Raw genomic sequence first — 14,237 nt, forward strand, 5'->3', positions numbered from 1 at the left:
TCAACAACATGACGTTTTTCAGCTCCTTGAACCACATTCCACAACCCCTTTGCTACTAATACATGGCGCATCATAATAAGCCTAGAGAGGGTAATTTTTTCCATCCAGTTTATCCTCAACAATAAGAATCTGAAATACATCATTGCTCTCAGCCATGGCCGTGGACTGAACATGTTTTGATGTAAAAAATGGACTGCTGAATGGATAAAAGGGAATAACGTACCTCTTTGACTTGAAAGATGAACAAGCGAAGAGAAAGGGAAGCAAATCTGAATTCTGAGGGTTATAGGAAAGTCTTGGAAGACTCAAGGAGGCTATTTCTAGGATTGAATCGACTTGAAAGCAGAAAAAAAACAGAACTGAAATTGCACAGAGGAAGAAAACCGGCAAAAATTTGTTTTTTCAACATCAGAAAAATGCCACCACATATGGCACAAACAAACTGCATATGAGAGCCATTGCGTTGCTGCTCAAATGTCTCTTTGTAGCTCTGATACCACTGTTGGATTCTTGCTTTGAATCCCAAAAAGCTTACCCACTTTAGGGTTATGAGAGTATATATAGACAAGGGGGAAAAACCCCCTAAAGAGGGAAAAAATGTCCTTGTTGTCCTAAGTGTGTTCACACACATAATTGTCCTAAGTGTGTTCACACAACACTGTCCTAAGGGTGTTCACACACATCACTACCGAAATATGTCAACACAATGTTCATAAAGAGAAATAGATTTCCATATGCAAAACTTCTTCTTATGCCTCCTTCAGGAGGCTTTTGTATACTTGTTCTACCAAGTTCGCCATTCTACACTTTAGGTTTAATTACATCGTTGTTGCATGACAAACAAGATTCGCCGTCATCCTAATGTTCTTTGTTCATATTATGTGCCTCCCTCTATACAATATGGCCCTGCGATATGGTCCACACACCCATATGTTGTACGATGAATGGCGAGTACACATCCTGAGCTTTGCACCTAACATCCTGAGCCATTAATTCGTGTCCACGAAGCTAAAATAAAACGATCCGGCCATAACTCATGGTCTTCCATATCGAAGATTCAAAAATACCAAAGTTCTTTAGGCAACGGGGGGGCTAGGTGACAACATTCGCCGTCATCCTAAGGTTCATTGTTCATATTATGTGCCTCCCTCTATACAATATGGCCCCGCGATCTGGTCCACACACCCATATGTTGTACGACGAATGGCGAGTACACATCCAGAGCTTTGGACCTAACATCCCGGGTCCTTAATTCGTGTTGATGAAGATGAAATAAAACGATCCGGACATAGCTCATGGTCTTCCATATCGAAGAGTCGAAAATCCCAAAGTTCTCGAGGCAACCGGGGGGCAAGGTGTACATACATACATATTCGTTGCCCGGGTTCTCGTGTTTTCCCTCGGGCGATCGCTTTTTGCTTTTTGCTTTTCTGCTTTTTGGCTGATGTGTATGTATATGACATATGTCATGACTCACTCATTATGTATTCCCTTCCATTTTGACAATTGTGTTTTGATGACCTCCAAATTTGCAGTGGATTGGATCAACCATCTCATGATGCTTGTGTAGAAGAAGAAATCAAGAACAGAGAGGTACACAGAGACACAGAGATTCACAGAGATTCACAGATATCCACAGAGATTCACAGAGATACAGTCAGAAAGTAGAGAGAGAGAGAGAGGTTTTGGCAGATCTGCATGTATTCGCGTCAATGGCAACATCCATAGCTCTCTCTCTCTCTTTCTCTTCCCCTGATCTCACGTCTGACTTCTGATCTGCGATCTGATCTAACCATGGCTAAACGCCCTATCAAAGGCTCCTCACAACCTCCCACGCATGAGAATCAATGCAGAGATGTTTATGGATTCACCATAAGACCTCAACACCTTCAGCTCTACAAACAGTATTCTGCCATCTACAAGGTACGCCTCCTTTCTTTTGATTCCTGATTTCTCTCTCTCCCCATATTCAAAACAAGTTGTGCATTTTTTTTTTCTCTTCTTGCTACAAACAAGGAATGGGTTTTTCCTATGCTGTTTTTTCTCCGTCTTGCCATATACAAGGTTTTTTGCATATGTTTTTATTTTATTTTCTCGTAACATATGAGCTATACGCTTTTTTCCGTGCCATATAAAAGGCATGTTGTTTTCTCTCTTTCCATATGCAATGTATGGTTTTTCTGTTGCCATTTACAAGGTGTGCTTTTGCTTTATCATATGCAATGTGCAGTTTTTCCTATGCATTTCTCTTGCTACATACACCGTATGTTTTTTTCTTCTTACCATATACATGCCATGTTTTTTGTCTTCAATGTGCTATACATATGCAACGTACGCTTACAATATATACGTTCCACATACAATTCATGCTGTTTTTTCCCTTATCAGAGGTATGCTTTGATCAATTCATACTCTTTCCCCCCCTTATCAAAGGTATGCTTTTATCTTACAATATGCAAGCTAAGGTTTTTTCTTTCCTATACGACATTGTATGTTTTATTCATATGCGTTTCTTCTGCCAAATAAACTTGCTAGCTATCCAGATTACATGTGGCCATAAGGCCTCCCCAATGCTGATGTTGGTTATCTTTAACCTCAATGTGGCTCTTAACATATGTAGTTGTGATGACACAGTGGATCGTTCACATAATGATTAGCAACATGTAGTTACATTTGCTATAATAATATGAATGTACGAGGTAGGTAGGCTGTTTTCCACCCCATACAAGCTATTTGGTGTTCGCTATTTCTCAGTCTTTATGTGTCAGATGGTAAAAACAGAAAATTTCCATTTCCAATCCATCATAATGCAGGACTCCTTGCAAAAGTTGACATTGCTTGCTTATTTTATCACAGGAATGACATGGAATGATCACCTAATCGAGAGATTAGTAGCTATACTTCAGGCCTGTACCATTAATATAATCTAAACTGTTTAGTTCTGGGTGCCTGACAGGAAGAAGAAGCAGAAAGGTCAGCCAGATGGGAAAGTTTCCTTGAAAGGTATGGTGAATCAGAGGTTGCAAAGAGACCTGTTAGAGAAGAGGACAAAGCAATTGAAGTTACTAGAGGTGGAGGTGATGATAAAGTAAGGGTGAAGATATGGGGCCATATCCGTCCAAGTTTGTGGCCAGTTGAAGAAGTCATGCGCGCTAGGCTCATGAAAGTGAAGAGTAACCATGAAACAGACAATCCTGCTGTAAGTGCATTTGTAAAATCTGAAGGTTTCAGCAATTCTGGGAAGGAAATCAATGCATCTGACAATGACTCAGAGGAAGTGAAGAGTATCAATGAGACAGATGAAACTTCTGCAAGTGTTCCCAAATGTTTTAACAGTGTTATAGAGGAAACCAATGTATTAGAGGAACAAACAAATGAAGAAAGAAATGCAGCTCATTGTGACGTAGTTCATAATGCAAATGATAACGATCCTGAACCATGTCCCTGGAGAGATGAGCTAGATGCCCTTGTACAAGGGGGAGTTCCCATGGCCCTGCGGGGTGAGGTAGTAGGCTATGGCCTTGGACAATGTTCCCAAAATGTGTAGAAGCTGTATTCTTTCTAAAGTATTGAAACTGGCCAAGCAGGTATGGCAAGTGTTTGTAGGAACAAAGAGACGGAGAATTTCAGGTCATTATGAAGCTCTTCTAACTTTGCTTGGTGATGGTGGTGGAGATAGTGATGGTGTTGGCGGACTTTACAAGGGAGAATCAAATAATTATAGCCTGTCAGAATCTGGAATTTTTGAGAAGTGGACTAACCAAATAGAGAAGGTGATTTGTAATTGTTCTTGGTGTTTTTCTCCCTGGTTTTTGGCAGTGGATCATAACTGTATGCTGGATTTGAACTTGGATCTAATAGGACTTGCCAAGGACCTTTCCTGGCCATCCAGCTTTGGATGTAGATGGCAGAAACGCACTTCGACGTTTGCTCACAGCATATGCTCGTCACAATCCTGATGTTGGGTATTGCCAGGTACAGCCTAGGAAATGACCATATTGAAAACATATGGTTATATTGATTTGAGCTTTGTGAATGATACGATTTGGGGAGAACACAACACAGAACATAAAGGTTCAGCAGATAACAGTTTAATTTCATAATGGGCAATTTGCTTGCAGGCAATGAACTTCTTTGCAGCCCTATTATTGTTGATGATGCCAGAAGAGAATGCGTTTTGGTAATGGTGATCGATTCTTCTTAGAAAATAGTTTCTGCTTTTTCTTGTAAAACTTTTAACTCCTTTTCTGCAGGACATTAACTGGTTTTATTGATGATTACTTTGAGGGTTACTATTCAGAGAAGATGTTAGAGTCTCAGGTATGGAAATCCACACATTTATATTTTAATAAAAATTCTTGAGAAAACAGAGATTGTGCAATATACATTCTCTTAGGGAGGTGTCTTTTTTATCATTCCACCATTTAGGAAATGACAATACTATACATGTGGATTCTCCACACCAATCCCACAGATGCATGAGTTCATGTATCCCAGTTATGGCTATTTATTCATTTGCATTTATAACAAGCATTGGGTAAAGAGAAAAGTTGACTTTAATAATTTAAAATCAATATCCAAACCAAGTATGCAGGTACTATGAGATAGTGACATTGGGATCACTACCCTTGGCCCATTCATGGGGGATGCAATATGTATATCAAGATAAGAGTATCTCTAAGGCTTAAACTCTTATCTCAAAAGAGAGATCCTTCTGTTCTTAAGGAGCATGTATTATATAGGGTTTTACATGAAGGTAATGAAAACTTCACTTAGATAGGATGGCTTCATTGCAATACCTTTGAATCTGTTTGAGAATTAAGTAAGCTCATCACCTATAAGTACACATGTTAAATGAAGGGCATCTACAGCTTTTTTGGGGCATTTGTGCACAGGCTTGTTGCATAATTGGCTAACAAAACCCGTAGATTACTATGAACAGAGTTCTCTAGAACTTTCCACTGTAGGTATGTAGGCATAAATGCTAAAGAATCTTTTTCAGAGAGAGATAGTGGCATAAATATCCTTTACAAAGACATTATAGATTTCTACATTGACACCACTCGAGATGTCATTTGATAGGCCTATTGTTTTTTCATACACAAGGGGTACAACTGCATAGAGCACTTCAGCTAGAATGCTATTGATGTCCACAGATAGGTGAATCCTAACATCATGTATGGCCTACTTCAGACGATACATGCCATCATCAATCACTGCCATGTGTGATCGCCTTTATTCTATAGTGCTAGTAGTCAGTACTTGTATCTCAGGTCTTGAGTTATTACTAATTGTTATCCTCTTTATCAAACATTTATGCATGTACCACTAGTCACTACTTGTTCCTCAGTTCTTGGGTTCTTATTACTACTGTTAGCTTCTGTATCAAACATTTATGCATGCATCAAATGATGGTTGTAAAACTGGTGGAGTAGGGCTCTATGGACATTTAGAATCTAATATTATATTAAATTTCATTTGTAAGTAGATTCAAAACATCACAACAAAGGGTCAATCTTCCACTGTCCTCTTTCTTTTTTGTGGCCTCCCTTGGCAGGATTTATTCAGCATTTTCTAACATGGAGATATCTTCTCTGAGCTTGTCCTTGCCTATATGTGACTATACGTCAGGTTGAAACATCAATGGACTACTCAAGTCCCACAACCCCTGTAATAAACCACTACTTTAGCCCATAAAACAAAATATCTAAGTAACAAAATGTTTTATGCTTATGGATTACTTGCGGCCTCAACCTTCATCTCTGTGTGCCCATCATAGAAAGTTTTTACTACACATAGAGAGTTCAGAGTAGTAATCCCCATTCTTAGGAATCGCATACAAGACGATTTGACTTGGTCTCATAGGCAATGTTGGCCTCCTTATGGACGCTAAAACATCTATTCTACCCTATTGTCTCTGTTGATGGTGTATCTTCCTGGTGCATTCCAAAATTTCATTGAATTGACCAGAATTGGCATACAAGACGATTTGACGTGGTCTCGTAGGCAATGTTGACCTCCTTATGGACGCTAAAACATCTATTCTATCTTATTGTCTCCGTCGATGGTGTATCTTCCTGGTGCATTCCAAAATTTCATTGAATTGACCAGAATTGGGTCAAATTTCTGACATCCGCAGCACTTTCTTTCTTTCTCTTGGTTATTCATATATTATGAACCTCTACAATTTTGTTGAATTGTCCAGAATTGGTTCTGAATTTCTGACATCTGCTGCTCATTCTTTCTTTCTCTTGCTTATTCATATATTATGAAGCTCAATTTTCTTCATCTGGGCCCTAAAAACTTTGTAACAACGTAAACAGGAAGTGTTCTTGTGACACTGCTTAGAGCATTATGAGAATTTCTTCATCTGGTGCAAAATCCCCCTTATGTATTTGTACCATTTAAATAGCCCCTTCTTAATTATGTGTTTCTTTATGGCTCTTGTGAGGATGTGATCTGAAATGAGTATTCGGAGAGACCAAGTAATATGCAATGTTAAATTTGACTTTTGGCGTTGTAAACAGACTGCAATAAACTTCTATTATTTGCTTCCAATTCCACCACTTCTATTAATCTTGGCAAGCTAGTGGAACTAACTAAACATAATGTATTGATAAACATGAGGTTTTATTACCTCCCAGATATAATATGTGAAATTTGAAATATGCTTGTTCCAAGGATCTGCCTGTCATTGAAAAAATTTATACCAATGGAGAAGGATGTTGTAAGTGTTGCCAGTCATAGAAGAAAACTGAGGCTGTTTGGTATACTGCAATGTAAAATAGAATCCAACCACCAGATTTGGTTCATCATCTTTGCATATGCCTATTAAATTGTCAGTAGCACTCCACTTTTAAACACATTCATATATAGGATATGATTTGTTATCCATTCAGGTATAAATCTGTATGATAATCTGCATAATTTAACTATGCATGACATGACTCGTACTCTAAACTGATTTCAGAAAATACGAAACATGCTCTTTTTGATTTGTTTCAGGTTGATCAGTTGGTTTTAGATGAACTGGTGCACAAACATTTTCCAAGGCTAGGTGAATATTAATAAGAACTGAATTTTTGATTATAATATAGAGTTGACTTCTGATATTCATTATGTTTGTTTTGTTATTCATGATGTGAAAGTAGTATGCACCAAAATTAACATGCTCTATAATTTGCAGTGTCTCATCTAGATGCTCTTGGAGTGCAAGTAGCCTGGGTTACCGGGCCTTGGTTCTTATCCATATTCGTAAACATATTGCCTTGGGAGAGTGGTTAGTATAACTGTAGTTTGTGCATATGATTTACTCAGTGTGACCAAAATCACTTTTGGTGCATTCTATATATAAGAAGTATTATTTGTCATGCTGTCTGCATGGTTAGTATCTAACATGAAGTATCTGGAATTCTTATGTTCTGTTAAAATATATTGGATACTCTATGACAGAAATAAGAATGAACTTTCCATCATACCTTTGCAGTTCTACGAATTTGGGATGTTCTTTTGTATGATGGAAATCGCAGTATGCTATTCAGGACAGCTCTTGCCCTTCTGGAGCAACATGGTAAAGTCAGAAAATACTATTTACAGAAACCTTAATAATCTGTTTTTGAATCAATGGAAATTGAATGAAGAATATTGTATGGTTTTCATTTGTTTGTTTATAGGGTCAGCAATAATGGCTGCAAAGGATGCTGGTGATGCATTGTCACTATGGCAGTCCCTAGTTGGTTCAACCTTTGATAGCAGCCAGTTAGTTCTCATTGCATGCATGGGTTATCAGTTCATAGATGAGATTCAGCTCCAAGAACTACGTGCAAAGAATCGTCCTCTAGTTCTTGCAGCCCTTTCTGAGAGGTCTCAATGGAGAAGTTCAAAGAGATCATTTTCTTCAAAGACTCTCTCAAATCGTGGAAATTCAAATGGCTCCCAAATAAAGTCAGCAGATCATAACAATGATATTACCGATGGTCAACAATTATCCATTCATGAAGAGCTGGAAAATAATTCTCTACCCGCTGTTACAGTTCAAAGTGATGATTTAGATGATGATGAAATCTGTGTTGCTGACATATTAGAACAGGTGCTGACATTGTTTCTTTATCTTTTATGCATGGGCTTTCAGGATGGAGAGATTAAGAGACTTGAGAGAGAGATGAAATAAAATCTACTTTAATGTCCTTGAGAGAAATGAAACCAAAGAAATTGCATCCCAGAGAGATTTAATATAATATCCAATAACAAGGAAAAGCGAAAAGAAACTGTATATAGGTCATATAGAATGGTTCACTAATTGATAATACATCCATTGGAAGCAATATGAGCTGGACGAGAATATTGCTACTTGTGGAGCAGAAAGTTCGATAGCCAGACAACATAGTCCTCATCTATAGTTTGAGAGAACTATAATGATACAATTCCTTCTCATGGCACTCTTGCCAAAGTCCCTAGTGACGCATGAATCTTTTTCCTCCATTGCAAACAACTCCCTGACGCATATGGAAGGCTCGTTGCTAAAAGATACTTGTTGGGGAACCCCTCTTTATCACATACTGTGCCACATGCTCGATTTATGCAATGGCTAGACGCGAGCAGCCCCTATAATCACCGAGGCATTGTTCCGATCAGTGATATGTATCGAACGTGTTTGGGAGCTTCCTAAATGAAGGTACCCAAGGTTGACATTTACGTCATCAAGACAATTGGCTGAAAATGGAGACATTCATTGTTGGTATGCTGAAATGCAGCAATGGTTCGAGTCACATGGCATAAGCATAAATGCACTACCCCCGTTCCAATAAAGCTTGGACTGTCTCTATCTAAACATGACCAAAGTGGAAAAGAATAAAGTGTTTCGAACTGATATTATTAACTTAAAACAGGATAACATGGATAAGCCCCAAAATATCACTTGGTATGAATATGGCCCATTATGAGACTCACTTTTTACACACATCGGAGGATGGATTCATCATCAAACCACCTTATATGGAGATACATCTATCCTATGCGCTGCACAGTGTGATAGGGCAGCTGCAAACTTCATCACATCAGTTAGAGATTGAGGTAAATAGATATACACGAATACCTTTAGAAGTAAAAATTTACCAATTGTGTCATCACGGAGTGGAATGCGAAGTACACTATGTTTGTTAATGTAGCGTCATTTATGGAAAGTCCTAGGCACCATTGTCTCTTTAAACTAGGATTTGGCCCACAATGCAAGTTAATGGAATATGAGAACCAATGGTGCCTAGAACTTTTCCTGTTAGAACTCAAGAGACATAGGGAAAAGTTGTTGTAGGACAATAGTACAACCACACAAGCTCATCCACAAAAAGCAATCACAACTTTCGTTAGCCCCATCACTCTTAATAATGCTACAAGTCAATCAAGGACATAACAAAGGGGTTGCACTAGATCGGGCGATAGCGATTTGTGGTGCATGTAGGCTTAGGCCCACGGAACACGACCCCACGACCCTTTTCATCGACAGATAAAGGCCATTATGTCCTGCCATTGCAGATGCTTCCCTCGCTTCAGAAACCTCTCCATTCTAGATCAACCTATGCTAGAGATATTTCAAGGACAAAAGTTATAATATATTTAACTTGAGAATCTTACATGTGCCAAAAACCAGATTCTTTAGTATCTTTTTATCTTATTACTTTTATATTTACTTAGTAGTATTTATTTTATTTTGATTTGTTGTTCTCAAAGACGAGACAACACTTAAGATGTAATCTCTTGTTTGGTCTTATAGGCCATTTTGGCAACGATGATAATATATCGTCGTTTCTTTCTTATAAATAAAATTGTTCTATACCATAAGAATTTCTAGGATGTTTTTGCTGTCTCAGATATGAAGAGCCAGTGTACCTGCCTTCCTCTGCACTACTCATCTTCTTTTTTCTGATACAAAACTTTCTCCCTGCTCCAATTATGTTCTTATTCTTTTTTATATATCTTTAAACCTCTCTGTGGATGCATCAATGCCTCTACTAAATAATGCCTCTATGTGAATGTTAATTGCTATGGTATCCAAATTCAGGTTGATTTATATCACCCCACCCCATTTGCTCAGAAAAGAGGCATGAACACCAGAGTTGTACATTGTCAATTGGTGGTGTTACATGGTTTAGTGCGGTGCTAATGGCAACTCTGCCGCCTGATCCTTGTTGCATGAGGAATCTGCTCATACTTTTCAACATATAGGCATTGACCAGTAATGCTAGTTCACTCATTTTCCTTTCGGAGGCTTTGCATGCCTGTATTCCAGCCAGAAGTGCGTATATTATGTTCATCATTTTGATCATCTCTCATCAATCATAGGTCAGATTGTCCCCTGCATCAGATGACATCCCTGAAGATAATGAGGTTGGCACTCTGGCACTGTGCTGGTGCATCTAGTTGCTTATGGCCTCTTTATGGTAGAATTCAGTTTGCAAATTTCTGCTGTTCATTATCGCTATATATCATTATCGGCGATAGAACATGGCTTACGTGGAATTACTGTAGTTAAGGTGATGCTAAAGTGCTTTTATATATTGCAGGTTAAGTGGTTGAAAATAGAGCTTTCTCGAGCCCTTGTAGAATGTAGAGCTGCAAATTTAAGGTGTCTCTTTTGTGCATTATCTGAAAACAAGGATACACACATTACCATTTCTTTATTGCTTACATCATTGTTGATTATCATCAGAGCAGAGGAGTTGGAAACTGCCTTTATGGAGCTTGTGAAGGAAGACAACAGGCGTTCACTGACTGCAAAGGTTAAATTTCGGTTTTTGGTTCATGTCTCAAAATATGTAGCTAAATCTTAAAATCTATAACTGTCATCAAGTTAGTTATCAAGATGGGTCTTCATTTGTTTGGAGTCACCCCAAAAAAGAAAGATTGCGTTTGAGTTTGTTAATATGTTTGTAACTTCTATTTTACTTTTTTTTATTCATTTTGTTCATTTTTATCTTTTTGTTGGGGTTATCTGTTATCTGTTTTCTCCTATTCTTTTCAGGAATAATAAGATACCTGCATTCAGTTTGGGGATATCTATATGTTTTACTAGTGTATTTAATGTGTTACTCAGTTTTGGTGATATTAAAATACAAAAGATCACATCTTATGTGCATACGAATTTGTATATGACCTTCTATAGTAGTAGTATGGTGATAGATTGTAGTCTCTGTTTTCGTCTCTTAGTTTGTAAGCATTTTTCTTTTTAATTTAAAACTCTTCCACAATCTTAGTTTTTCTTAGTTTTGGCGATATTAAAATACAAAAGATCACATCTTATGTGCTTACAAATTTGTATATGACTTTCTACAGTAGTACTATGGTGATAGATTGTAGTCTCTGTTTCTGTCTCTTAGTTTGTAAGCATTTAAAAAAAAATTTAAAACTCTTCCACAATCTTGAAATGTTGGAACTCTTCCACAGCCTTAAAATGGGGCTATGATTTTGTAAAATTTCCAGTCTTGAAATGCTGCAATATCATGGCATGAGAATTTGTTTCTTTGTATTAACGATTTCAGTAATTGGGGCATTTTGAAGTCTATTATTACGAATTAAATATACCCATGTGCTCTTTACAGGTAGAGAGTTTAGAAGATGATGTGGCACAATTAAAACAAGCTCTTGCTGAAAAAGAAGAACAAGAACAGGCCATGCTCAAGGTAGCAACAGGACAAAAAGCTCATTGATTCTGTGCTTGATAGAGCTTGTGTTTACGGTAACATTTAGTTTTTTTTGTTCATAAAATTTGAATATCTTATTTACTTTACAAGTAAAGCTGATAAATATTAACAGTTAATGTTCAGCTATAATTTGTGATTATCTCATACTATTTTTGTCACTCTTGATGACTTGCAGTAAGTCATTAGATTCTAAAGTTTGTAACCTGCATGAAAAGTCTCTGATCTCAGCAACCCTTATGCCATGTTTTGGTATACAAGAAATGATGCTTCGAGCATGAAATCTTCTTTCTTGAAGTTAAAGTACATGAATATTAACCTCTTAACAGTGTTTTCAATATCTTGATGGAAAAGACGTCATTTTCATTGGGCTCAGAAAGTGTAGTATGTGTGGAAATTAGGTTCACTGCTAGTTTATGACTTTTTTTTTGCTATGACTTGTTAGCACCATATATAAGGACATAATCTTAAAACATTTTGTCAGGTAATGCTTCAAATGGAGCAAGAGCAACAAGCTGCTGATGATGCTCGCAGATATGCAGAGGATGATGCTGCAGCACAACGAAACGTGGCAAATGCTATTCAGGTAGTTGTGAAGCTTGTATTAGATAGACCTATTTTTTATGATATATATTCATTGATATCAACAAGATGTTTCATCACTGAAATGAAAAGAGACAACTTTGTCAGCTGGCCATAATCACATGGCAATTGGATCATTGTGTCACTGGGATTTAATGCCCTAGGCTAGAGTAAGAGACACATCTCACATGCACACGTAGTACTTGATGTATCCAAACCATTTAAGCACCCTTTATTTTCTGTTCTTTTATGAGTGTTTTGAGAGGATGTCTTATATTGGCCATCTTATCAGTAGTAGTTTTAGTCCAGCTATTAAATGTTATTTCTGATACAAGCATCACATTTTGATTGCAGGTTAAATATGAAGATGCCATTGTCTTACTTGAAGAAATGGAGAAGAGAGCAGTACTGGCAGAAAGCATGTTGACAGCTACCTTGCAGTATCAGGCCCTTGATAGTAATTTTCCAGTTGGGCAACCAAAAGAAATTAATGGAGAACAATCTCGATGGTGGCCACGATTCCCAATGAAGTAAACATTTTTTATCCATTGTTTTCTGATAAACTGCTTTATACGAAATGATGATCTTGCACTCTTGCAATTGCACGTCAGTGTTTAAGAGTGCAACTTAAGACAGCCTTTTTTCATGGTATGACAAAGTTTGAAATCATATGAATGAAATTTAAATGTTTATGGACATAATTTCCTTTCCACGTCTGTTTGAAACCTTTCATGGAGCCCCCAAGGAAGAAGTTAAATTGGAACAATACTATGTCATAGATTATTGAGTGTAAATTTGAATCAGGCCTTTTCTTATGATATGACAGACCTGCCGAATTGCCACGTACATCAGAAATGCCAGAGCTTGCTGATGAACTATTAAAGATGAAAGGCAAAACAAACCAGCTTCCTGATCTACAAAAGCAAGGATTACTATTTCGATGGCGTGAAAAGTGAACAGTTTCTCAATCTCCATGAGTTATTTTTGTTTGTAAAATCTATATAAAATTGATATTCAACATGACTGTCAACAACTACGTTGAGCTCAAAGGAAACTCAACTTGTCAAAGTGGGCGCTCTTAGATTTACGAAGTATTCCTTTAAAGAGGGCTGGATGCCTTGTAAATTCACTCTTGGTCATTCTTTACCTGAGTTCTTTGAAGATTATAGTTAATTTGTTGGCCCATGCTGCAAACAGATGCTACAAATACTCATGATTGGGTTGCAGGAGAGACAACTATCCCATTATTGTAAAGTAAATACTATTGTTTAACATTTACCATTGTCTGACTGGATAATCAGCCGAGAGCAATGTATACTCACCAATTCTTTTTGGAGACTCCATAATTTCGGTGCATGCCTTCTCTAAAAGCTAATGGAAATTTTCTAGCATTGTTTTTAATGCTTCAAAAATGAATCTTGTATGTTAAATTATGGAGTGAAGGTAAGTGCAGATGCCTTACTATTAATCTTCTGGTCTACTCTGATTGGCTGCTTCCTTGTACACAGTCTTGCTAACACTTGATGTCCAAAAATGGTAGTTATTATATACAAAACAAAAAAGGTATTGCATACAAATGCAAGAAAACAAGGTATTGCATACAGAAAAGTTATTGTTGCACCAGGTCCTGTGATCATTACACGAAGACAACTATAGAAGCCTTACAAATGTGGCAAATAAAGGACAAGCAATACTTGCAGACTGGCAGATTGTGCAATGGTTCACTCACCTTCATTGAATGCTTGAGTATTTGACGATACTTTCAGAAGGACGAGGATAACACTCCAAGGATATGATACATATTGGATAGTTATGCCAACTTGAAGCTTTTTAAGAGTTGAGGCACATGATTATGTAGTGGCTGTGCTTTGGAAAGAAAACTTAATCTCTGTTTCATGTGGTTCTTACAAATGAGAAGAGGACTTAATCTCATTTTGAATTCAGATGCAATCTGCATATTCT

General features: G+C 37.4%; 1 protein-coding gene across 1 annotated transcript; it reads left to right on the forward strand.

Annotated features, from left to right (window-relative positions):
* The first annotated feature begins 1,627 nt into the window (after positions 1 to 1,627).
* Positions 1,628 to 13,687, forward strand: LOC147866992 (uncharacterized). The gene is made up of 16 exons (XM_087339795.1): positions 1,628 to 1,923; positions 2,957 to 3,505; positions 3,588 to 3,773; positions 3,862 to 3,975; positions 4,122 to 4,180; positions 4,254 to 4,320; positions 7,006 to 7,057; positions 7,187 to 7,279; positions 7,487 to 7,570; positions 7,674 to 8,089; positions 10,560 to 10,621; positions 10,706 to 10,775; positions 11,595 to 11,675; positions 12,178 to 12,279; positions 12,630 to 12,805; positions 13,102 to 13,687. The coding sequence occupies exons 1-16, from the start codon at positions 1,795 to 1,797 to the stop codon at positions 13,229 to 13,231; spliced, it is 2,370 nt and encodes a 789-aa protein (XP_087195921.1). The 5' UTR covers positions 1,628 to 1,794; the 3' UTR covers positions 13,232 to 13,687.
* Positions 13,688 to 14,237: the final 550 nt, after the last annotated feature.

Source organism: Azolla caroliniana, unplaced genomic scaffold, assembly GCF_043228905.1.
Source record: "Azolla caroliniana isolate FFs.n. ecotype wild unplaced genomic scaffold, voAzoCaro1.0.p SCAF_2, whole genome shotgun sequence".
Lineage (NCBI taxonomy): Eukaryota > Viridiplantae > Streptophyta > Polypodiopsida > Salviniales > Salviniaceae > Azolla > Azolla caroliniana.